The sequence below is a fragment of the Phaseolus vulgaris genome, chromosome 10, assembly GCF_000499845.2.
Source record: "Phaseolus vulgaris cultivar G19833 chromosome 10, P. vulgaris v2.0, whole genome shotgun sequence".
Classification (NCBI taxonomy): Eukaryota; Viridiplantae; Streptophyta; class Magnoliopsida; order Fabales; family Fabaceae; genus Phaseolus; species Phaseolus vulgaris.
In genome coordinates this window covers 42,855,288-42,882,049 of record NC_023750.2, presented here as the reverse complement: position 1 = coordinate 42,882,049, position 26,762 = coordinate 42,855,288, and the positions used below count along the sequence as shown (strand labels likewise).

The window sequence follows — 26,762 nt, the reverse complement described above, 5'->3', positions numbered from 1 at the left end:
ATCTAAGAACCTCATTACAATATATATAACCACACCAAACCATAACATTATTCTTACAATCCATCATCAATACATGTTATGTAACTAGCTATTACAAATGTTGAATATTATTTAACTATCTAATTTCATGCACATGATGAACATTAGTGTTGGAAAAGAACAAGATGCATATATATGTATCAATTGGGACAATGAGAGAGTTTAATAGTTCTCTTCCAAATTCTTTGTTTCACTAATCATTTGAACAAACCTAAGTCACTTTATCATATATGTTTCAACCAATTAGTATATTCTATTCATTATTATTTGGAAATTACATGACACTACTAAAAAAAATCATTAAAAAAAAATAATTTTAAAAATTAAAAATATTTAAATATTATATTGACTAAATTAGTATTTTAAAGACTAAACAAAATTATTGGTATCTAAATTAATTTCTATTATTGATAAATAGTTTCTAAATTAATATTTATTTAACTAAAATTAATTTACGAGTAAATCCTAAATTCTAAACAAATTATTGGTATGATAGTTAATTAAATATCAATTTAAAAATTATTTATTAATAATAAAAATTCATTTAGATACTAATAATTTTTTTAATCTATAAGACAGTATGTAATTTAGTTAATATAATAACTAATTATTTTTTGTCTTTGAAATTGGTTTATATTTAATGTTTTTCTTGTATATTATAAATTAAATTAAATCAATTATTAATATTCATTAATGGCTCCTTTACATTTACAACTATATCTTTTTGCTTTACATAAGGTGGTTGTTATTCTTTTAAAATTTCGATCAAAGCTTTGGAAATAATTATTTGGTAGATATGAATCTGAATTTTACTAAACAAACAAAGCTTACTCTAAGACATATTTATCTTTACTGAAAATTTGGCAAGACTTTGAAGTTTGTTAAAAACCTACTTTACAACAAGGTTTATAAAAAAAGTTGATAAGGCTTAAATTGAACTAACTATACACTATATATACATATATCTAACAAAAAAATGATTATTTTTTTAAGAATCTTATTTTGAAGAATCTAAGGGTAAATTTAAAAGGGTTGTTATCCTTATTTTTATTTTTTGCAAATTTGATTTTAACAGGTAATTCGATTAAAGTTAAATAAAAAAAAGGAAGAGTGAAGATAATAACTCATTTTAGAATTACTTTCCTAAATAATATCTGCTTTTTCTTATAATATATTATATATGTTCATAAATAAGTTATTTATGATATTTAATAGGATTTGTTCAAGATTCAATGACCTATTTACTTAAATAAATATTTTTTTTAAAGTAGATTGTGACCTTTATAATAAATTATCTATTTCAGGTGACAAGTTTTTTATATGCATCTTGACCTATTTTCCTTTGAATTTTAGAGAAAGGAGTGAATATTTTAAAGCATAATATGATGATGTTACTTACCTTTAAAGAGAGGAAAACTAGCCGGTTCACACTAGTGCTACTTTAGGAATTTTATTCAATAAAAATGCTTTTAATTTCACATCTCCTAATATATCATTTCCATCTTTCTTTTTCAATTAATTTTCAGTATTCTAAAAATACCAATAGTTAAAATTAAAAATAATATTAGTCACTATACTTTTTTTTATAATTAAAAAAAATACGTTAAAAATATTATTTAATTCAAATTTAAATTTTAATAATTTATATATGAAATAATATTTATTTATTATAAATTTCAGTTGTAAAAACTAAATATTTATCATGTGTTTTAGATGGACTAAAATACTAATTTAAGTGAATTTTAAAAAAATATAAAAAAAACCATTATTATTAAACACATTTAAATTGTGTACACACTAAAAAAAATCACTAAATAAAAATATTTTAAAAATAAAAAATAATTATTTATTTTATTAACTAAGTTAGATACTTATTTATAAATTAAAATTCAATAATTTAAATAATTAGTAATTAAAATCTTGTTAGCTAATTAAATACCAATTTAAAAATTATTTAAAAATAATAAAATATAATTTAGATATTTAGTCTTTAAAATAGTATCTAATCGTGATAACTAATTAATTTTTATTTTTAAAATTAAATAATTTTTATTTAGAGGTAACGTTAGAAAAAATAATGAGAAATGTTTTGATTGTTAATAATAAATACTTTACCTACCATAAATAAATGAATTAATAGATAAAAAATTTAAAATTGAAGATTTTTTTAATAATGCGTATTGAATAGACTAAAATAGTAGTTTAGGAATAAAAAATATGAAAAACACTATATTATATTAAAATCATTCGCCTTAAAGAAAACTAGAGTATAATAATAATAACAGATGTTTTCAATACTGATAGGAAATATTTCATCATACCTAATAAAAATAAATAAATAAATTGATAAAAAAAAATGAAAAACAAAGTAAGCTATTAAACCAAATTATTTTTAGTAAGATAAATTATTTCTCTATCTGAAAATATATGTATATTAAATATTAATTCTAAAAGTTAAACTCTATTATTGCTAGTTTTACATTCTAAATTTTATAAAAATTAAAACTAATCTTTAGTTTTTGTGACTTTAATCTTTCGAATTTTAATATTAAATATCTGGATTCCAAATTATAAAAATTATTTCATACTTCTTAATTCAAGTTGGTTTTTGTGAGAGGCCATAGCAAGTGGTAGACTACAATGATACAAAATTTTGAAATGGAAATAACGATAAGATAATATAATAATAATAGTAATATAATAACTACAAAAGTAATTGCAGGATCAGTAATCACTTTGCAAATTAATATATAATTGTTATTAATGGATGGTAGTGCTTCAATAATCATTAGTGGTGGTAAATTTGAATTAAGATTTGGCATGATTATAATAACATTAAATTTTAATTTCAAGTTAATAATAGAAAAATAGTGAAAAAAAAAATCATATTACTTTAAATTATTTTGTTTTTTATACATATAAAATTTAATTGAGCCATGAAATTTCCTCAATTTCATTCTTGCAGTTTATTTTCTCAATGAAGTGGTTTTTAAAGTAAAAAAATTAATTATTAAGTATTAAAAATAAATATTAAAAAAATATTCAAGAATTTTGCTTAAGTTTTTGATAATCTTGTACATTAAATTTTAAGTAAATCAAATGTTTATAATTATATAATCTCATATAAAGATATATTATATGTTAATTAAATTTACTTAACGGAGACTTAAATAATTTTATAAATTTATAAAGATTTATAGACTTTTCTTCTTTGTAACAAACACCGTATATATAATTTACGACTTATTTTTAACCCTTATAAAATTAGTGAGTGTTGACTTTAGTTTTATAAAAAAAATTGTTTTTTATTCCTATAAAATTTGAAATTACTCTTTTTAGTCTTTATAAAATGTATACAATTTTATCTTAATCCCTCTAAAATATTTTTCTTTGATTTTATCTCTTTAAATTTTAGATAATTTTTGGTCCTAATATTCGTTTAAAAATAAATGAATAATATTTCTTTTGTTAAGTGACACGACATGTGTATCAATGACAACCAATAATTAGCCTCCATCCATGAAGACCTATATATTTCTGTCCCTACTCTCTCTGTATACTATTTTTGATGACTACCTAAGCTTCACTGATATTTACACATGTTTTATAAACTTTTGTAATATCTATTGAATTATTTTTAAAAAGTGTCAAAAAAACTAACAATGGAAGAATAATTAATATTTATATGGATTAAATATATTTTTCGTCTTTGACGCGAAATTAATTTTCGTCCATAGTTCAAACTTTAGACTTCTTGAATACTTGTAGTAAGGAAACAATTGAGAGGTTAGACATCTCTTGTTCGGTTTCTTTTTCGTGCTTGTTTATTCGGTTTTTCTTGTACGAGAGATACAATTTTTCTTTATTGTGGAACCGTTTAGCGTTTTTTGAAAGGCTTGTATTTGTTGTAGGGTGTTTAAAGATGTTGTTTGGTATCTTTATATTGTAAAAGGGCTAGAACACCCCTTTGTGTTTCTTTTCTTTTTAATTCATTGTTTGTTGATTAAAAAAAAAATTGAAATGAATCATTGTCAATTTATTTTTATACGGCAAACGAATTTTCACGCTGAAATTCATCATTAACATTGATGTTATAGTATTATAATACAACCCACACTAAAAATTTGTTTATTACATCGAAGGAATAATATATAGGGACTCATTTAAATAGTTTTCTTACTAATAGTACCCAGGATTCCTAAAGTTTATATTAGAGACAAAAACCAATTTTGTGTTACGATGCAGAAAAAAAAAACATATTTAACCCTATTTATATAAATAACAAATTAAACATTAACTTTTAATTTCTATTTTTCTTTATCTATGTTAAGGCTCTATATCAAATGGTGGATTTGAACAAAATTTGCAGACAACAAAAAAGGAACAATTTTTTAGATTTTTAATTTTTTTGGTATGTAGGAAATTTGTTCTAGGGATTCTGCCGACATGAGTATTTGATACTAAGCATGCGCAAGCTAGCTAGGTCCAATTTGCAATCCTTATGTTCTATGGTTGGCAAGATTTTGTCAAACCCATTAGATATGCTTGTAGCTTCATATTTATATATATTACTAATTATTTCACAAGTATACCTTCAATAATAAAATAATAAAAGTTTCATCTTAAACATCACGGTAAAATTTGACATCTCAGTCAGATTGATATTAATAACAATAATTTGTCATCACATAAAAAAAATATTATTAAAGAAAAAAAAGAAAGAAAATACAAGTAAATATGAGAGAATTAGACCAAAACACATATCACTACAAGAAAATCACTAAATAGAAATAAATCTTAGAGACAAAAAATAATTAGTTGCTATAGTGACTAAATTATCATTTTAGATACTTAAAAATTATTGATTTCTAAATTAGTTTATATTATTGATAAATAATTTCTAAATTAGTATCTAATTAGTTACAAGTTTTAACTATCAATTATTCCCTACAAGAAAATCATGAAGTAGAAACTAATTTTAAAACAAAAAATAATTAGTTGTTATAGTGACTAAATTAGAGACCATTTTATAAACTATAAAAAAATGGTTTCTAAATTAGTTTCTATTATTGTTAAATAGTTTCTAAATTGATATCTAATTTTTTTTGGTAGCATAACCTTGGTTGCTAATTAGATATCAATTTAGAAACCATTTAATAATAATATAAACTAATTTAGAAACCAAAAAAAAATTTGTAGTCTCTAAAATGATGTCTAATTTAGTTATTATAGCAACTAATTATTTTTTGTTTCTAAAATTGGTTGTTTCTATTTCATGATTTTCTTGTAGTGATTTAGATTCTAATTTAGAAACCATTTTTTTTTAATCTCTAAAATAGTTTTTAATTTAGTCATTATAACAATTAATTAATTTTGGTTTCTAAAATTGGTTTTTATTGAATGATTTTCTTGTAGTGTATATTAACAAAACCGATATTTAAGTATATCTTTTGTGATGATAATTTTGTTTGTTGAAAGTTGAAGGGTTAAGGAAAAAATGCTACTTCTTGGTGTTTGAATTCTTTTGGTGATTTGTTGGAATTGAAGTTTGTAATGTGATGTGAGCTTAATAATTTTGACACTAAACAAGTTTTTGCATGTGATAGTTTTGGTATAATTTGAGAGAAAGTTTCGACCAAAAAATGAGGGAGTGTGTGGCACTATGATCCAAAAATGGAAAAAGAATGTGAGAGATAAAGCATCAACAAAATTACATTTACCAAACGCCAAACTACAAGTTTTAGATCCACATGCCCTTCTACGTATATACGTGTTTTTCCTCGTATACTATATATGTATATACATACGTGCCTATACTTCTTTCTCTACCTTCTATCTTATTACTCATAGCATAAACAAATTCACCCACAACAAAACAAATATATTTACAACTTCATCTACTTTCATATTTATATTTGATTTGGTCTAAGAATGAGTCCTAAATCGAGTAACTAATGGTCTCTTTCTGTTGTAATCCTTTTGTGTATTTGCCATGATATAATTTGGATATATTTTTTTATTACTTATTATATAGTTATTAATTCACTACATGAAATAAAAACCAATTTTAGAGACAAAAAAATAATTATTTGTTATAATAACTAAATTAGAGACCATTTTAGAAACTAAAAAAACATTATTCCTAAATTAGTTTCTATTAGCAACTAAGGTTTTAACTACCAATTATTTAGTTTCTAAATTTGGTAGCAAAAACTTTGGTCACTAATTAAATACCAATTTAGAACAATTTAACAATAATAGAAACTAATTTAGAAACCAAAACTTTTTTAGTCTATAAAATGGTCTCTAATTTAGTCACTATAGCAACTAATTAGTTTTTGTCACTCAAAATTAGTTTTTATTTCATAATTTTCTTGTAGTAATTTTAATTGTCAGTTATATACATAAATTATTAATAATGTTGTTAACATTCAAATCATATTGAATCATAAATAGTAATGCAATCGTTTCATTAAGACGTCTCTTTTTTTATGGTAAAAAGTTCATTTATACCTATTATTTCACAAGAAAAAAAGGAAAAAATATAGGATTGATTGAATTTCAAAACATCATGTTGGATATGCTCGCTCGGCTAAAGCTTATTATTCAGTTCGACCACGAATTCAAACAACTCACTCAACCTTGAGTCAAAAAATGTGAAAAGACTTATTACGAATCACTTAAACACCACGTGGTCACAAACTCGAACAACTCAATATTCAACATATTTTAACCTTGAGTATATATAATATTCAACATATTTTAACCTTGAATATATATACTATTAAGGTTTTGTTTAAGGTTTGTTTAGATAACTAAAAAAAAACAAAGTAAGACTATAATCAAACAAATTAACCTATGGAACACATATTTGTTATTCCAATATGGCTTGTAGTGTCCAAATTGACCCATTTTCTTGTGCCTGAATTTATATAAATACCATATGAGATAGGTTCACTAGTTTTCAAGTGTATACATTTTACGTATTGGAGTGTGTATTAATTTTGGTTTATGAGAGGCTATGTCTTGTTATTTTCTTTAGTTACAAGAATCTGAGGAAGTTTATGAACAAGACATATGGGTATGTATGGAATTGTTAGTGGTGTGGGAGTCATAGAACAGGGAAGTTGGTGTAGTGTGCATCTTTTGTAAGAACATATTTTTGAGCACACTAAGAATCCATGAAAAGGAAAGATGATAACCTGATACATGCTAAAAGGAAAAGAAAAAAAAGGTTATGAATTGAACATAGCACATGTCATATGTATGAATGATTATTAGAAGAAGGGATAAGAATTGGATCAGATGGATTCCTTTTGACCATTGGTCTTCCACTCAAGAATATTCAATAATAACCAGAAAGTTTATGCCTCTCCAACGGACCAGAAGCTAAGTCATATCCATCGACCCTTTTTAATCAACTCTGAACTTTTACTTAATCATGCACACAAACAACAAAAATCATAAAGAAAAAGAGGAAAAAGGGCTGAGTCTGAGTTTGACACCTTGTTGATTTTGTTTCTTCTTTTCTCTTTTTGTGTTGTTCATCTCTCATATCACAGGTAAATTTTAATCTTGCTACTGTTCATTATGACTGCAAAATTTTGAAGTCAAAAGCTCCATTTGGATGGTTTCTCTGTCAACAGATATCCTAGTCAAATATTCTACCTTTATCAGAAAAAGATAATCCAAATATATTGAACTTTTAACCCTTTTTTTTCTCATTGAAACATTCATAATAAACACTGTGAGAGTGTGAGAGAAAAAGAATGAGAATGAGGTAGATGCTTCTACTCCGATTCATATTCCACGATCAATTATTGAGACTACTCCAAAAACAGGCTTTGAACATTCTTATGCAGATGATTTTCACCGTGTAGTTCTTTGCTTGTCATCCAATTTAATGTTGTATTCACATTAAAAAAAATTACAAAGATTCTGTTATAAAAATCTAGTTATGATAATAACTAACATTGATTCAATGTTAAAATTAATCACAGATTTGGGTAATAGTAAAGATTGATGGAAGTATAAGGAAACCACGATTTCAATCAACCAAACTAACTTAGCTTATACATTATGTATTCCGGATATATTCTAGATTATCTAATTCGAAAATTAATTTCATATCTAGAAAAAACTTATGGATTATGTAATCTGAAAACTAATCACACATTTAAAAAAAAATATGAATTACATAATCCAAAAGTTAATCTCATATCCAGAAAAGACTTACAGATTATATAATCCAAAAGTTAATCACGCATCTAAAAAAATGTTTCCGAATTACATAATTCAAAAACTAATCTCATATATATAAAAGAGTTCCAGATTATATAATCCGAAAGCTAATCACAAAAACTTTCGAATTACATAATTTAGAAGCTAATTACGACTTCTAAATTATGTAATCTGAAATATTAAAGAAGGATATTTTTGAAATAAAAACTTATGGAGATAACAGAAGAACGAATGGAGGTGCAGGAAGAATAAATACTTTATTCTGTAATGTCATGTGATTGAGTTTTGACATTATGAGCCCAAGGAAATTTTTACTTAAACGACTACTCGAGTACAAAATTGAATCTCCAAAGTTATATCAGAGAATACACCAGTTAAGAGGTTAAAACACAACCATTATAAATAGGGTTCAACACAATCATTATAAATAGGTAAACACTCTCAGACTCAAACTAACTTGAACAAGTAACTAGAAGTACAAATTTAAATAATGAAATCAAATATATACTAAATATAATTCATCTGTTGATTGAAATAAATTTAGTTCTAAGTACACACAGTAAAAGATGTATCATTGCCCTTTTAATAGCTTAGATTTTAAGTTGACAAGAGTGGTAACCTTTTCTATGTCTAATCACAACACAGAGAACTTACTAGTATGAAGTTTAACTTAATAGAAAGGAAAGAAACGTATGAGACGTAACTGAATGATACATTGCTGCTACAAGGGAAAGAATGCTTCCCACTCAACCGAGTACAGTGATGCTATGAAGAAATTTGATTTGTTTTCCCAATTAAATGAGATTGGTAATACAAGGGAGAAACCAACTAAATAGAAAGTAAGAAGAAAAGAATACCACCACAATTTCAGGTAGTATTTTTCATATGCTAATTCTGTAAGTAGATCAAATGCTCCCTAACTCTAAGATTGTTTCTTAGTACCAGCCAATCATTCTGCGGGGACACCACCATGCCGTTGCATAGCAACAACTGGCTCACTGCACCTGGAACACCTAAATGATGGAGCTGCAGCACATCGTGTCCTAAGACAGTAGTAACAGTATCTGCCACACAAATTGTGAACCATTGTTTAGTCCTTCTCTTTTCACGAGAAGCATCACTACAAGAAATAATGATGTTAACCTCACAAAAAATCCACACAAAGACTAAAAGGAACACTAAACTCACTCTAATTATCGTTTAGTGTCTCCCTTTTAGTCTTTGTGTGGGTTTTTTGAGAAGGCTAATATCAATATTTCTTGCAGTGCATGTATACATAGATGTAGGGATCTATGAACATTCCACAAACAAAATTATTACAACAGAAGTTTGTTGTGGTAAAATAATAATTTGAGATGAAAGTACATGTCTGCAGTGATGTATGTACCTGTGCTGACAAGGCAGAGCAACAAAAGGAATGGTTGGAGTGGCCAGGCAAATGGGACATGCTGTGCCATCTTCGGATGAACTTGATGATTTATCTTTTGAGAAAGGTCGAAGGAGATTTTTCACGGATGATGAATTAAGAAGAGGAAGAAGCAACAGTAACATTTCCTGCCATCAGAACCTGAGAGATTAGCTCCAATAGATTGTAAACCGGATGTGAAACATTCTTGCAAATTACTTGTTATCAAAAGCAGAGGAACACATCCAGTTGCAACATAACCATTTTTAGTGATTGGAATAAGGCCACATTTGAGTTAACAACTTGATTAATACATTATTATCAAACTAGAGCTTATTCATATGTTTGACTGTGACACTGAAATAACCTAATAAGAGTTTATTTTGAAGAGCTGTTCAATGAACTAGTGGCCCTTATAGGAAGGTCATAAGCTACTCTGACAAGCCCAAATAAGCTCTTTTAAATGTTCCCTATTCAATAAATCATACATACCACAGGTGACAGCACAGAAAGACAGAAATTCACATTCAATTAAAAATGAATAGCTAAGAAAAACACATTTCGCAGCCTTCTTGGCAGAAAATAGAAAACAATGCACACCAAGAATGCCCAACATAAGTAGGAGACCATAACGCAAAAAAAGTATAGATCATAAGAAATTTCAAAAAAGAAACGTACTATACCCTCTTTATCTAGTAAGTTTGAATTCTTCTAGGGAATTCATGCCAGTAAGTACATACTTTTGCTTAACTACAATAAAAAATAGGACATACAAGAGAAAACTCAGCAAAGCTCCCAATATTAGAGCACAATCTCTAGCCAAACTATTCAGCTTACAACCAACATACCCTTCTCTCCCCATTTCCTATGACATGCATATAACTAGTTCCCTATCCATTCTTACTCACTTCCTGCATAAGCAAATATCAAGCATAACTATTCTTGGGCCTTCAAGAGTAAGCCCGAAGTGCTTTAGGGCCCCTATGTATGGTTATGGGGTCCTATCACATCCATTCAGCTACATCATTCTTCACAGGGTATGTTTGGATTAGTTGGAACACTCAAACCCAACTTTCAATTTCCATTGAACACTTATGTTTGGCCATTTTTTCAAATTCAGTCAAAAACAAATTCACCTCAAACTCTTTATTATGTTAACATTTCCCTCAAGGACGAAATCAAATACAGGTCCCATGAGTACACGTAGAACTTTTGAACCACTACACCAACGAAGTTGATTGACTTAAAAGCTACAAAAAGTTGCTGTTTCTCAACTCCAGTTGATTTCAAAAAACTTTATTTTCTAACTGAAATCCAAACACACATAATCATTAGTCTCGACAAGCAAATAAATAAAAGATCCCATGTAACCCACAAGATTCCACAAATTAAGTACAAATGAATTTAGGAAGAGGGGAAGAAGTACCGAGAACTCATTCCAAACTAATTGCCGGTTCATATATTCAAAGCTAACAGCCCGATTCATATTTGGGCTCCCATATACAAGCCTAGCTCGTAAGGCTCTTTCAATAAGATTTCGATATCTGCTTCACAAAAGAGCACAACTAGAAGATAAGTTTACATAGCAAGTCAAACTAAAAGAAAACAATTACATGGCAGTAGATATATACACACTATAGGACTCAAAGAACCTTCACACCACTCATTGTTACACTATTTTCAACAGTTCCTAAAAGAAGTATCCTAAAACTTACCATCGGGTTAAAAACCCTATCATATAAACATTAGCTTCAAAATTTTAGATTAATCCAAAATTATTTGATATCTCATTTGTGTACATCAAAATTACATAATATATACATTTGAAACATGTGAAAATGAGAACCACTGATTATCTTATTGTAGTTAAAATTTTATAAAACTTGGCACAAACAATCTGGGTAATACGTAGTTAATAACTGGATAGATGAGAATTGTACTTTATAGAATATAAATCCAGACCATAATATGATTAAAATTAAGTAGTGAACATGACCGCTTAAAAAAGTCGTGTGCATTTTTTTCAACATGAAAATAAGATCTAATATTATTTGTAAAAGTTAATCAGTGATCATGATATATTAGCACTTAATATTCATGTATATTATTTTATAATTTTGATCGTTGAAATGTGATCTAATTATTTATATTTACTGTTCTCGTTTCTCATAAACAAAAATTTCCACTTGGTATGTTGACATAAACAGAAGAAACAAAAGATATGTTGTGTGAACTGTTTGGTGGTTGAAATGAATCACCTTCCCGTGCAAAGAAATATCAACAGGTTTCCAAATGAAGCAGCTCTATAAACTCCTTCTACTCGTTGTATCAAGATCCATAGGCGTCGTGCCAATGGTCTCTGGAAAAAGAAAAAACACACTAGAGCTCACTTCAATTCAATCCACGTTGATCTGTAGCGTTGGAAGTTGGAAATGTAGGGATTAAAAAAATACCTGCTCAGTATCACCCCATCTACGAAAAGCAGAGAAGGATTGCAAGCGAGCCCATATATACTGACCACCAACAGTGGCAACACAATACCAAATTTTCTGCGCAACAGTGAGTCCTGGTCCCTCCAGACCAGTTCTAACTGTGTGAAATATACCACATAAGAATGAGAAATTAGAAGCTAAGAAGAAAGATGAAAATAGGAGAACAATGAGCAAAACTCATATCAAGGTATACATGCACTGGTAACATATCACCAGAAAAATTGCACACTTTCCCTCTTGGTTATGGGTTTGTTTAAGGCAAGCAAATACCTCACAAAATGGTATAATACTGTAATTTAAAACCTTCAGCAGTATGCTATTGACTATGTGATGCACAGTAAAAACAATCATAAACAAAGACTTGAAAAAAAAAAATAACAGGTGTGCGCTAAAATTTCCATCCAAAGAAATCAACAGGATATATCATCTACTACATTTATCAACAATCATTCATGATGTCAATAGTGTCAAAAATAGCTTGAGTTTTCCCACAAAGATCATTCTGTGTGTTTAAACCTTACAACTTATCAAATAATCAATTAGAATTCAGAAGCGTCTCACAACATAGTAGACATGCTTATCTAAATAGCACTGCACTACAAACAGATAAGATTCAGACCTTCATACCTTTAACTCTTGGTTCTACCGCACGCTCATCTCTGTACCTCAGATTCATGAGAGAAATGCCTGGTGTTGGCTTATCCACCCAAATTGAGAACCGCCAAATAAGAAACTCAAGGAAAGCATCAAGCTCCGCTTCATACTGAAATAACATTCCTGGCTAATCCCAAAAAACAAAAGAAATTTGAAAAATGTTCAAGCAAGTTTCCAAATTGATAACAAAATCACCACACACGTTCCTTTCACACAATAGCTTACTATTGCAAGTCATACATAACTGTACCTTCATTAATGAGAACACCTTAACCAACTGCTCTTTCAACATGGCTGACATTTCAACGTCCAATCGTGCAGCATCAACTTGGTTAACTCTTGATATTGAAATTGGGATGGTGGACTGCTGAAAACCACACCAATAACTTAAACAATTGTTGCAAAAAAGAAAAAGAAAAAAAGTACAGGTAAAAGGAAACATACTATGCAACTTGATCAAATACTCAATCTTCAATATGATAATAAAAACAAATTTTAATCACAGTAAACTATAATTCACACAACGTTTACAGAAAGCCAGCTCTTCTCTAGCTTCAACCAGAAAGCCCCACCCCAAGAAAAAAAAATGCAATTTTTATCACAAGCAGAGTGGTTTTGGCGAAAAGAAAACAGACCCAGTAAGCAATAATGAATGAACATGGAATAGATGAATAGGGAGAATATGTGCAAACCCTAAACGTGAAAAGGGGGTAAAGTTAAGGGTTTGAAGAATGAATTGTATTGAAATGGATAGAGAGAAGGACCTGATGAGAGAGGGAAAGGGATTTCCATGAGGGGAGGAGGGTGTGGGAAGTGTGAATCCAAGCATCGTGCGAAGGGAGAGCCATTGCGTGATGATGATGACGATGATGATGAAACTGGTTTGGTTGAGTTCTGTGTTTCCATGCACAGCTTCTTTCTCTCTCTAATCTGTGATTGTTGTTTAGTTTAGAGAGAGAAAGAGAGATCAGAAGGGTCTGGTCATTGCTGAAGGAAGCTCAAAGAGAAACAGTGTTCTTGCATTTCACTCTCCACCATCATTTCACCCAACAACACCAGGGCTTCTTTCGTCTTTTCCCAATTTTCCTCAGATTACTCAAATGAAAAACTCAGACATGTTTTTTATTCTTCGCTTAATTACTTATTTTATCATTAGTTATTTATTTTATTCAAATTAGTTTGATTGGAATAAAAATATAATCATCTCTCCCTTTTAAAAAGTGCAATAATGTGAATTAATGGTAAAATCCTTCATACATAAATATTGATGATTTTAGTTTGTACATAATACAGTCTATAATAAACTAATCCTAATAATTTATAAAATTAAAAGAAAAAAGTCAATTTTAAAAAATAAAAGTTATTTTATTTATATGATTCAACCTTCAAATTTTTATATTGTTCTATTTTTAAAATAAAAAATGATTAATAAATAGATCTAATCCAACACAATAAATAAATAAAATTATTCTTTCACCTGCTTTCTCGGTTTGTTATCAGTTTTTTTTAATGTTATCTTTTTTACATCATATTACTATTATATTTAGGTATATTTATGGAGTGAAAAATTTAAAAATAATAAAAACGTTTTATTAATTTTTTTAAGGTTTTTCCACATAAAAATAATAAATTAGTCAATAAATAGAAAAAATAATAAAATATTCTTACACTTTTCCCTTTTTTTTTTAATTTGTTACGTTGTTAGACAGATAATGAAATAAGTAAATATCAATCCATTTAAAGATAATAGAATAAATTTGTAATTATTATATTGAAATAAGTAAATATCAATCCATTTAAAGAAAACATCAAAAAGTATGACTAAGACATGAAAGTGAAATAAAAGAAATATCATTTGTATAAAATATTAAGCATGTATATTTTATTATAGAGAATTCATCCCACGAGTTTTTTTCCTTCTACTATTTTCTGAATAAGATCCTTTACAGTCTGAGAATTCGATTCACAGATGACAAATTTCAACACACCTCAAACTTTTAGCAAAATAGTTAATAGTTGTAAATGAGCATTATCTCAGCTTTTAGGCTCATATCAATACCACAATATCCAGAAAAAAAAAAACAAGAAAAATAAACTTTTCCAAGTGTCTGCTAATAATTCCATGAACCAAGCTGTATCAGAATTTCCAATGAGCTCCCTTCCTGTTGAGCTTCAAGCTGGAAGTCAAATTATTTCACAAGACCCCTTAAACATTTGGTGTTTGATTTTGAAGTCGTGGGTACCCCCAAAAATCTATTAGGAAGATATCAAGTCCTTTTAGAGAAGTTTCATGAAGAAAAGCACTATTCTGAAATGAGGATAAACAAATAAAGTAATAAAAAACAGAGTAGACAACCCAACACAGATGTTAGCAACTTCAAACCATCCTTCAACGACAAAGCAAGAACACAATAGCCAAGCTGAAGAGCACCACAGGCAAAAGCAGAACCACTTCCTACGTAGCCAGAAATATCATGTTTTGATTTTTCCAATCTGAAAGGGCTGAGATCACTGTGACCAACATTGGGGTTCTGGTGTCTTTCAGGACAACATAGGAGTGAGTACATACTTTTGGTAACCATATTCTTTTGGCTGCACCAAATTTACTCACTCAGTGCTTCTCGGTTCTCACCATGAAATCAACTAATTCTATCTACATTGACCACAGTAATTTTTAATTTATGAACAATGCAAGTCACATACATTAAAAATAGTTATTATACATGAATAGTTCCAAGCACAGAATTGATTGAACAACCAAAAGTAACAGTACAACATTTAGCCTCAGCTCAAATTACCTCAACTTTTAACTTCCAAAATAACTCTTGAGCATCTTGCAATTGAACCGTGCACTATTACTTTTAAGCTGTCAAACAATTCATAAATAAATATTTAAAGATTGAAATTGGAAAGTGTTACCAACGAGTAATTACCCTTTTGATACTTATACATGAAGCGGTAATCTAAAAGAACTAAAAACATTCATCATTTCCTTTAAGATCTATTGACTAAGCTTTATCATGTGCATCTCTTTCTAGTACATATTAAAATTAATCTACATACAGACAAAATACAATACAAAATAAATTATCCAAATAACTATGGCTGCCTCATCACTAATCAATCAGGGCAATGAGACCAATAATCTAACAGCATGCTTCAAACCTCATGTTTAACTGGAGAACAAACACACCGAATTCTGAATAAATTATTGAAATGGTATGACTTTTAGATTATATATATATATAACAGCCAAAGTTTACCCTAACAATCAGAGGATTTTCTCGAGCAAGAAGTTTCCTCCTTCAAATTAATCAGAAGTGATCAAACAGAAAAAAAAAAAAAAAAAAAAAAAAAAACTTACAGTAACAGTGTGAAGTGTATTCCAATCAAAGATGCAAAAGAATGAATTAAGACTTGCCGTGACTTTCTTCTACAGCTACCTAATCACTATATAGAAATAAAATATTTACAAAGTTGGCTAAATGCGGAAGGTGTTGAATTGAGCACCAGGTAACTTCGCAAGTGACATTTTGTAATGCTGTTGAAGTTCTTCAGCGAGAGCCTCTTCCCCGAAACTCTTGAATCCATAAACCAAAACCTTAACCACGTACTCATCGAGCTCAGTGACGGTTCCATATCCACTCTTCTTCATCAAATCGTAAAGCCTGAGCGTTGATTCTTTCCTCCGGGCAGCAACGACGGCCTTGATCAAGCTGGCAAGCCCCTTGTGATCGTCGCACTTGATTTCATTCTCATCTTCGAGTTCGAGGATCAGACGGTCTATGTCCTCGTGCATATCGGAGGCGGCGAGGGCCTGGACCATATCGGCGTAGAGGGATAATTCGGCGCCGTATTCCGCGCGGAGGGTGGAGAAGACGCGGAGGGCGAGGGCGCAGTGGCCCTGGCGCAGGAGCTCCCGGAGGGTGGCGAGGAGGTCGGATTTGAGGAGGCGCATGAGGGTGTTGGAGAGGAGGGAGGAGAGGTTCGGAGGGTTGGTTCGGTGGAGGCGTTTTAGGGTTTGGATGGCTTGGATTGCTTCGATGCTCAGGATTCGGCCTTTCAGCAGCGGTCCACGTTGGGAACGCGGTCCGCCGCACCGTACCCGGAAGTAGCCATAGCGCGCGGTGGCGGTAGCGGCGGCGATTTGGGGCTGAGATTGGAATTGGGATTTAAGAAAGGTGGGGTTTTGGAACAGAGACAAAGCCATAGATAATATGTGTGTTGATGAAGCAAAATACGAAGCAGAGTGACAAAGTTTATCTACAACTGAAGCATGGTTAGATTCTAGAACCCACATACCCAATGACGATTTTGCCCTTTTCATATAATTTTAAAAAGTTTTATTTTTTAATTATTGAATTCTATATCTAAAATAGTAGAAAAATAAGAAATTAAAACTGTACCATTAATATTGTCACGGATTAAAAATTTAAAAAGTTGTGGGCTCTTTCTCCTTTCCATCATATCATTTCATGCATTCATCATAAAATTTTAATTTAAAATCCGAAACATTTCTTTTACGGATGTAGAAATTCGAAATTGGTTATTATATACTTTGAAATCCGAAATAAATCAGTTGGTTTTGAAATATTTGCATCACAAAATTTCAATTAAGTTTTTGGATAGTCATATCTAGAAGTGATATATAAGTTTCAAACTTTTATATTTGAAATTGCGTGATTTGACTTACGAATAAGATATCCAAAAGGCAAAGATGCTGATATTGTGTGATTTGATTTATGGATATGAATATCTGAAATAGAAGTAACACTTTCTAATATACAAATCTAAAAGTCACCACTTTCATGAAAACTCATCTTCTTTTCATATGAACATTGCATATCACAATCCACCAACACTACCTTTTCCGGTGCACACTTCTTCTCATCTGTCGACGACTCCCTCTCTCTTCGTCGACAACTCCCTCTCTCTCCGTCTTCACCCTTCTCTCCATCACAGTGTTGTGTGTGCCTCGATGAATCTAAGTTTTAAATTATTAAAGACAAAACAGACTTTTCATATAATTGTGTTAGGTGCAGGTTTAAAATGATCTAGTACAGGAAGAAGACTCATTCTTCCTGCACCCTTACGTTTTTCTTTCTACATCCCCAAAATTTTAAAAATCCTGAAATTGGTCTTGACCTTTTATTTGAAAAATGGCACTATGGAGGAGTGTGCTACAGATTTCTCAATTTGAAAATGAATCATGTTGTTTTTCGGATGAGGAGGTTTTCCAAAAGCAAATTGTTAATAAATTGTTGATTTATGAATTGTTGAATCTGAAAGCCTAATTTCTATTATGGATTGATGGATCTGGAAGATTTACAGATTCCCTAGTATGGAAGATTTACGAATTTTCCAATCCAGAAGATTTACAGATTTCTCAATCTAGAAGATTTATGGAATCCAAAATGTGAAAAAACAAATGCGGATTATTGATTTTGTAAAATTACCAAACTGCATTGTATGGAATAATAAGGTTATTTTTGTCTTTGCATAATATTATGGGGTACAGAAAAAAATCGCAGCGGTGCAGGAAGAAACTGTCCAGGAAGAAACGGTCGAAGTCGTGGTTACTTTTGAGAGGCCCAATTATTGGTGGGTGTGCAAATCCTGGTAACTCTATTGAGCCTACCCATCTCAATTATAATCTGGGGAATTCTTTCTGCACCTTCATATGATTCTTAGACTACTCTATATTTTTTAGAACTACTTAAATTATATTTTGATATTTTTTAATGATTTTTTTTAACTTCTTGTACAATCCTAAAAAAATCCTAATTAAATAATATAAAAATTAAAATTAATGATTTTTATATTTTAAATTTTATAATTCATAATAAAGAAATTAATTTAAAAATTTAGAAATTATTTTATATATCAATAATTTATTTGTTAAAATTGATTTTTATTTAGTGATTTTCTTATAGTAGTGACTTATCATTATCGGAAATTCACGTATAATTAATTGTTTATTTTTATTTATGTTAAAAACTTTAATATTTATATTAATTTATCGTATATATTTATATATATAATAATTTTTATAATTTATTATCCATCTAATAATAATTGATTGATTATGTTAAGTGAGATCATAATCGATTATTAAGAATAAGTTATTTTGAATTTCTTTAAAGAATGAAACCACATTGAGAATGCATGAAGATGCCAAAGTAGAACAAACACACCCACATGTCATGTGTATAGATATATATGTAAATGAAAGGTGTTGTGATGGGATAGTGCACAACAGATAGAATACTTCTTTAGTGATACTTGAATTATCATTGCAACTCTTACCATCTCTTTTATCTTCACTCTACCTTTTCTTCATGCCAATGGGTCCTACATGTTTCACACTTTAATTTAATAGACTAACACATTTTCTATTGCAAAATTATTGTATTCTATAATAGTTTGGTATAATTTTTCCAAATTATTTAGAGATAGCTTATTGATTTAATTAATTATTTTTTTATAAATCTGTTATGTTAGATATCATTATGTAACTTGACATCTCATCTATGCAGACATCTCATATGCTATCAATTTCAGAAACTAAAAATAATTAGTTGTTATATTGACTAAATTAAATATTATTTTAGAAACTAAAAAAATGATTGGTATCTAAATTTGTATTTATTATTGTCCAATTCAATACTGATGATTTTTTTAATCTCTAAAATTGTATCTAATTTAGTTAATATAATAACTAATTATTTTTGTGTATCTAAACTTGATTTTTATTGAATGATTTTATTGTAGTATTGGTTAAGTCTAGATACCGTGAATGATTGTAATTACTCTTTTTTGTATAACGACCTTCTATCTAGTAGAGACCATATATGTATATGTTGTTTTGTCTCTCGTCTCTGTATAAATAGAAGTGTCTCCTAAATTGCATTAGGGAATTTTGTTCATAGGTGATTAAGTGTTGGTGCGGTAAATATCACTTTTGTTGGAGGTATATTTGGAACTTATGCACCTATCATAACCATTTTTGTAACAAGGTTAAAACACTCCTAAAATATTTCTATTAATTTTTATATTTGTTAGAGATCTCACATAATTAAAGATGGAGACATTTCATTCTTTATAAGTAGGTGCAAACCTCACTTCATGAGTCAGTTTTATGAAGTTGAGTTAGACTTAAAGTCCACTTCTTAATTTTAAGAAGTATTCTTTCACTAATTCACTAATAATATATATATATATATATATAAATAAACCCTAAGCTTGTCTTATAAGAGTTATGATTTTTTAGGTTTTAGTCAAAGATGATTAGATGAGATTGAATGAGTAGGAGGGGACTAGAGGCAATAAGTGCAGTTTTCCAGCTATGCTATCAACACTTTAAACACAAGGAATAGGAGCAACTGGGACACTATGGTCCTGCAAACTAAAGTCACCACCCTCTAACCCTTTCTTCCACCACAAAACAAAACCACATTAAATATTTTCCTAACAATCTCAAAAACATGAAAAGACCAACTCTTTTTTCCATATGTTCTTTGTCATTTCTGTGTTCATTATTCCACCCTTCAAAAACACGATTCTACCCACTTTTCCGTCAAATATTCCGGAAGATTAACTTTTGGCTTAATTCCCAGACACAATATGCAGATTCATCTAATTATGCATAGTGTTAAGAAAGTGGGTGTTTTCCAAAATTTGGTCCCTATATATGGCTAGTGCCCTCCACAATTCCTTACTTTTTTTGTTCCTTTTTAGAAAGATTTGTCCACCTTATTGCTTTTTCAACAACCATGATTTACACAATAATCAACCTAGTAATGTGTGTATATTAATTGCATAACACATTTATCACTTCTTGTTTTTTTTTTTATATTTTTAGTGAGAATTTATTTCTATTTCTATCTTGGTTAATCAACTCATAAAGTTATAAACAATACGGAATTTGTGTTGCTTTATAGTTAAGTTATTTTCTTGTATATAAGTCTAATTTTCCTAATTGCAACCTTATTATTTTTTAACTATATTAGAATATTTTTTTTTAATTATCTCCCAAAATTATTATATTATCATCAAAATATTTACACTTAGTATAGTATTAAAGATATATGTATCATAGGTATCCATCAGAGAATACTTCTCAAATGATGTGGTTGAAATTAATTCTCAAGACCCAATAAACATCCTTTTGTACGTTATAATTAGCATAAATGATACGGAATGTTACTCTAAGGTCGTGATTAACTCAATGATTCACCCTAGTCCAGATTCAGTACCATCGAAGGTCCACTATGATCCTATAAATATACACTTTAATCAAGGTAAATATATACATTGAACAATATTTATTACTTTCAACCACAAGATACTGAATACTGACTTAGACATCAGAGTCCATTTTACAAAATTATCTTTGCCATTGTCGATCGAAAGTGATTATGAGTATTCACAGGAGTAAGAAAACCTCTTCCCGAGTCATACACGAACAATACATATCCAAAATATCATAATGTTAAACCTACCAAATTTTGTTATCAAATTAACCTTCTAAGGAGTTAATTATTCCTCATTATATTATGAATCTAGTTTTCACTTTTAAGTAAAAATGTTTTTAATAGTTATTTAACTTTTTTTAATTCATTTGGCTTATATAAATAATACTGATTCAAGCATTTAATTTTATTTATAATTCTTAATTTTTTTCAAATGCAATTTTAATTTGTTTAAATTTCAAGGCTTTATTCTAACTTTGCATAATCATGAATTTTAGTAAAAGTTATTGACTGAGGTATTTAATATTATGGACATCACATTATTACTACAACATTAAAATGTGAAAAGAATGTGGAAAAGCTACAAGTAAAAAGTGTGTTTCTTTTTAAAAAAAATCACTTTCTTAGACACATTGAATGCCAATCTCACTCTTATGGATCATTGACGTTCAACGTGGTTGGTTACAAATTTTTATAGTTGAATGATTGAAGTTATTTAAATTGTAACTAGGAATAACTTGAATTAATTTGAATTCTTATATTTAATTCAAATTAATTTCTTTTATAAATTGATTTCTTATCTCCTTTTAATTATAGTACTCTTTAGAAATTAATTTATTTAGTCAAATGGTCAACGGTCAACTCAAGTGGGTATTCATTAAGAAGATTTTTTAATGATTCCAAGTTGTGAAGACTAATAATTGAAGGAAAATAAATGCTTACAATTGGAAACTCCTTCTTTAACCCTAACTTAACTTGTACAAACACCTCTTTTGGGTTTTCAACATGTTGCCATTTTAATTAGTAGTCAATTTTAGACTTAAAAACATTAATATTTATTTGTCATATTTTAAAATTCACTCTTAATTTTATTTTTAATCAATATCCTTAATCAGCATGTGTGAAAAAGACATGCAACTTACTAATTGACACACATAAAAAAACATTTTTATCTCTGGAGTGATTTTACTATAAGAAATTCACTAAATAGTAATTAAATTTAGAAAAAAAATAATTAGCTACTATATTAAATAAATTAGATACTATTTTAGAGATTAAAAAATTATTATATTTCATTAATAAAAATTTATAAAATGATTTCTAAATTATATCTAAATTAGCTATCAAGATTTTAGTTACCAATATTTTAGATTCTAATTTGCTCTCAATTAGTTTTCTAGAGACTAATTTATAATATAAAATATTAGTAGATAAAATCTTGGTAGCTAAAGTACTTTATAATTTTTTATTATTAATAATTATTTTAATACCAATAATTTTTTTAATCTCTAAAATGGTCTCTAATCTAGTTTAATAGTAAGTAATTATTTTAGTCTCTAAAATTAGTTACAATAATTTGATAAATTACAATAATTTGATAAATTGATAATTTTGTTGTAATATTAATTGTAATCAAACTTAATTAAGTCACGTTTTAGGATGAGTATATAATGATAGCAATATGAGAATAAGTCCAAATCTTGCAATGTTGTGCCATGCATGTATCTGCGTTGACAAAAAGTGATTTTCTCCTCATAGCGATCTTGCAGTGTGCCATGCATGTATCTATAATCTAATCTAATCTATCTTTTGCATAAAAAAATTACAACATAATATCAAACTATGAAGATTTTTCCCACGATTTTCTTAGGATATGTTTATAAGATGATAGCAATAAGCCATTGAGATTATAGTACTAATCCATAAGACAAGTGAAGACATAATTTCAGATTACAAATTCCGAAGCAGATCTTGATACCCTCTTTACCCAATTTGTGGTTCTGAACTCCAAGGATTAATGTGTTGGTGACGCGGAAGCAACACACATAATCACGAATGAACTGCAGAAAATAAACAACACAAGATTTAATGTGGTTCGGTTGCCAACTGCGATTTACATCCACACGGACAACTATTATATTTTCATTCTATTCTACACCAATTACAAGTATTAAAAGTACAATAATTTTTTTAAATAAAAATTATAAAAGAGACATAATAATTAAACTCACTCATTAAACATGGTGTCTAGTCAGCTCAACCCAATTGGTCATCTCTTCTTATCCAACATTATATTCTCAAGTTTCAGATAGTTTTGGAAAAAAACATGAGAGAGAAAATATCTGAACGACACACACATGCTAAGATACGGAACATTGTCTGCCAGTTAGGGACTCATTTCATATTCAACTAAAGAACAGAGATTCACCTCTCTTCAATCTCTTTCATCTCTGTCGTGTCTCGACTCATACAATTTTGTTCTATTATTCTTTTTCACAAACTTATTCTGTTCTTCTCAATGCTTTTGGAATTGGAATGTCGTGACATGTGTGCTTCCAACTCCCACCTCGACTGCATTTTAACTATTAATTAAGGATTTTGAATCTATTCAAGAATCAAATTTGCAGCAGTAAATATTAAGAAAAGTATTCAATAACATTCCTGCATGTATCATGTTGTAAAATTATGATGAATGGAGAGAAAAAATATTACTATGGAAAGAGAAAAGTTGTTTCATAAAGGCCAAGAAGATTCTTTACTGCATCAAAGAAGAGAAGCTCCTGGGAAATTGGTACATTTAAAACTCTACTTTCTGACTCCTTTGTTTGCTCCATTCTTATATATCCATCCACCTTCCTACACATGACATACTCACTTTACTCACTTGCTTAACCATTTTTAATTCTGTTGCATAATTTGGAACCTTTCACTGTGCAAAACTTTGATGTCTGCACCCTTGGAACATGATTACATAGGCTTAGCAGATACTCCATACATGGAGAAAAGCTGTGACAAGATATCCTCTTCAGTTTCATCCAACATCTCCTCTGAGGATGACAACACTTCATCTCTGAACTTCAAGGAGACAGAGCTGAGGCTTGGCCTGCCCGGTTGTGAGTCTCCTGAGAACAAATCAGGAGCTGCAGGGATCTCTCTTTTTGGCAAGGATTTGCAGAATAATAATGGCTATTCTGCTTCCTCAACCCCTTCCAAGAACCTCAAGAGGGGTTTCTCTGATGCCATTAGCTCCTCCTCCTCCTCCTCCTCTTCTGGGAAATGGATTTTCTCAGGCAGTGATGCAACTGGGGATGATTTGAGAAATGGTGTTAATACCTCTGCACTATGCAACACAGAGGTTGGTTGCTTGGTTCTTCACTCTGAGAAGCCGCCTCAGGTTGCTGCAACAATTGAACATGCTGCTACTCCTGCTGCAAAGTAAGATTTCCTCACATATTTATGCTTTATGTAATGTTTCGATAAACTTCTTCTGAAGTACTTGTAGCAGAAGAAGAAAAATATAAAGTTCAAATGATTTGACTTCTCTTATGAGGTTTAAATTAAGTTATACTCTACAAGTTGAATTTTATTAGAAGATAGATTCGATTTATCAGACTACTGAATATCGGCACGAATTGGTAGTCTCGACGTGACGGAGTTAGGGAGTTTGTGTTGAAAATTTTACATTGACTACATTTCATAGTATATAATTGGGTGCAAACCTTGTCTTATAAGCTGATTTTATTTATTTCTGTTTGGTGAGAAGTTAAATATGGAACCTTTTTGTTTCAGAGCACAAGTTGTGGGATGGCCACCAATTCGATCTTTTAGGAAGAACACAATGGCCTATAATTTGGCAAAAAGCAACACTGAAGCTGAGGAGAAATCAAGAGTTGGCTGTCTTTATGTTAAGGTCAGCATGGATGGTGCCCCTTATCTCAGAAAGGTTGATCTGAAAACCCACAGCAACTATATTGAACTTTCTTCTGCTCTTGAGAAAATGTTCAGCTGCTTCACCATTGGTATGATACTCTCTCTTTCACATTCATTATGTTTAATTCATTGCTGTAACAATCTGGTGGAACTAGGTAGTATGAGTGGTCTAATTGTGAATCAAACACCTAACTGAATTGATGATCAAATTAGATATTTCAAGTTCATAAACTTATAAGAACTTTGTAATATCAATCAAAAATATAGATTTATCTAACTTATACTCAGTATAGCAGATAAAACAGTCCTTCATTGATGATTGGTAGAATTTATTTAGGTATTTCAAAATGATAATTTTTTTTAAAGCTTTCATGTTAAGTATTGTAATTTGACATCTCAGCTATACTAACACTTCAAAATATCAATTACAAATAATTGTAACAATAGTTTTGTGTTGCTGAAATCAGGTCAATGCAGTTCAGGGGGAGTTGCTGGGAAAGAGGGATTGAGGGAGAGAGCTTTCAGGAATGTTGTTGATGGCTCTGAATATGTTTTTACATATGAAGATAAAGATGGAGATTGGATGCTTGTGGGTGATGTCCCTTGGGAGTAAGTTCCATTTTTCATTTTGTTTCTCAATAAATCACATCTTTTTTACCACTATAGTTGGTGGTTCATCAAACTTAGTTTTATTTTTCAGTTATTTCCTTCTTTCCTTTTATAAGCTGTAGTATTTAGGTTATAGGGTTTAGAGTTAACTTATAAACACCTCACTTAAAAATACATTAAAAATTTAAAAAAAAATGATTTAGATGAAGATATCTTGAACAACTATTGCAAAAGACTAAGCTTGTGATTTCTGATTAGTACTTCTAAATATCATTACAATTGTAATTAAGTTTGTCTTTGATCATGTTTAACTTTTCACTACAGGATGTTCACTGAGTCATGTAAGAAACTAAGGATAATGAAAGGCTCTGAGGCAATTGGACTTGGTATGTATTACCCCATAAATTTTAGAAACACTTTATATGATAATATATATATAATGAATTGGATATAGCTTGTTTTATAGTATGTAAGATTAACTAAAAATATGTTATGAATTTGGTTGCAGCTCCAAGGGCAATGGAGAAATGTAGGAGGCAATACTAGTGCAGAAGATTCTGATCTACTATTTGGTTATTCAGTGAAGCATATGAAGAAGGATTAGAAGATAATTTTAGTTTATAGTTTTGTATTAAATAAAACAAAACAAAACGCCTGATGTAGCGTTTGGACACTGATAAGTTTCAGTTTCCTTGTGCATGTGTAGAATATCAAATGTTTTGCTGTTTACTGATATGGTGCCACCTTTTCTAAATGTAGTTGTGTTTATTGGAAGTTTACATTTGAAGATTAATAATGCTCACTTCCTGTGCCTCACCAACACCTTTTATACATTTGGACAACCATAAAGTCCTAACTGTCCCATCTTCATGTAATTCATCACTCCTGTTCACACTTTGCATCAAGGAACAAACTATTACTCAGTGTCTGTCTGTTATAATAATATATTGTTTCTTAGACATAATTGAGTTGAAAATCACATTTCGACAACAAAATTTCATAGTATATAAGTGGATGAAAATCTCACTCGATTCTATAAAGTTGAGTTAGATTTAAATACACTTCTTAATATGGTATCAGATCACACGTCGACTAGATGTAAATAATCTTATAAGTCGGTTTTACATGGTTAAATTAGAC

At 29.4% G+C, this 26,762-nt stretch overlaps 3 protein-coding genes across 5 annotated transcripts; 1 reads left to right on the top strand and 2 right to left on the bottom strand.

The window, feature by feature from the left end:
* Window positions 1–8,973: 8,973 nt before the first annotated feature.
* On the bottom strand, window positions 8,974–13,966 carry LOC137818840 (peroxisome biogenesis protein 2). Of its 2 annotated transcripts, none has more exons than XM_068622467.1 (8): window positions 13,596–13,966; window positions 13,082–13,195; window positions 12,805–12,958; window positions 12,139–12,275; window positions 11,944–12,044; window positions 11,112–11,229; window positions 9,668–9,834; window positions 8,974–9,344 (listed from the first exon to the last, which is right to left on the bottom strand). In XM_068622467.1, the coding sequence occupies exons 1-8, from the start codon at window positions 13,677–13,679 to the stop codon at window positions 9,230–9,232; spliced, it is 990 nt and encodes a 329-aa protein (XP_068478568.1). In that variant the 5' UTR covers window positions 13,680–13,966; the 3' UTR covers window positions 8,974–9,229. The 2 variants fall into 2 exon arrangements, with proteins under 2 accessions (XP_068478568.1, XP_068478567.1); XM_068622466.1 differs by having other exon boundaries at window positions 13,082–13,198; window positions 13,596–13,929.
* A 2,123-nt stretch (window positions 13,967–16,089) lies between these two features.
* On the bottom strand, window positions 16,090–17,087 carry LOC137818872 (protein THYLAKOID ASSEMBLY 8, chloroplastic-like). The gene has a single exon (XM_068622510.1). The coding sequence runs from the start codon at window positions 17,039–17,041 to the stop codon at window positions 16,313–16,315; it is 729 nt and encodes a 242-aa protein (XP_068478611.1). The 5' UTR covers window positions 17,042–17,087; the 3' UTR covers window positions 16,090–16,312.
* Window positions 17,088–23,700: 6,613 nt separating this feature from the next.
* Window positions 23,701–26,355, top strand: LOC137818871 (auxin-responsive protein IAA27-like). Of its 2 annotated transcripts, XM_068622509.1 has the most exons (6): window positions 23,701–23,874; window positions 24,059–24,518; window positions 24,873–25,102; window positions 25,481–25,622; window positions 25,947–26,008; window positions 26,131–26,355. In XM_068622509.1, exons 2-6 carry the CDS (start codon window positions 24,079–24,081, stop codon window positions 26,166–26,168), a joined length of 912 nt encoding a protein of 303 aa, XP_068478610.1. In that variant the 5' UTR covers window positions 23,701–23,874; window positions 24,059–24,078; the 3' UTR covers window positions 26,169–26,355. The 2 variants fall into 2 exon arrangements, with proteins under 2 accessions (XP_068478610.1, XP_068478609.1); XM_068622508.1 differs by lacking the exon at window positions 23,701–23,874 and having other exon boundaries at window positions 23,904–24,518.
* The last annotated feature ends 407 nt before the right edge of the window (window positions 26,356–26,762 follow it).

Bases quoted from the DNA above. Each gene is read 5' to 3' on its own strand.
- LOC137818840 (XM_068622466.1), bottom strand. From the start codon at position 13,679: ATGGCTCTCCCTTCGCACGATGCTTGGATTCACACTTCCCACACCCTC. The intron at 12,276-12,804 runs GTATGAAGGTCT...TATTTCACACAG, and splicing joins GGTAGAACCAAGAGTTAAAG to TTAGAACTGGTCTGGAGGGA. The intron at 11,230-11,943 runs GTGATTCATTTC...TTTGTGAAGCAG, and splicing joins ATATTTCTTTGCACGGGAAG to ATATCGAAATCTTATTGAAA.
- LOC137818872 (XM_068622510.1), bottom strand. From the start codon at position 17,041: ATGGCTTTGTCTCTGTTCCAAAACCCCACCTTTCTTAAATCCCAATTC.
- LOC137818871 (XM_068622508.1), top strand. From the start codon at position 24,028: ATGTCTGCACCCTTGGAACATGATTACATAGGCTTAGCAGATACTCCA. The intron at 25,103-25,480 runs GTATGATACTCT...TGCTGAAATCAG, and splicing joins GTTCAGCTGCTTCACCATTG to GTCAATGCAGTTCAGGGGGA. The intron at 26,009-26,130 runs GTATGTATTACC...ATTTGGTTGCAG, and splicing joins CTCTGAGGCAATTGGACTTG to CTCCAAGGGCAATGGAGAAA.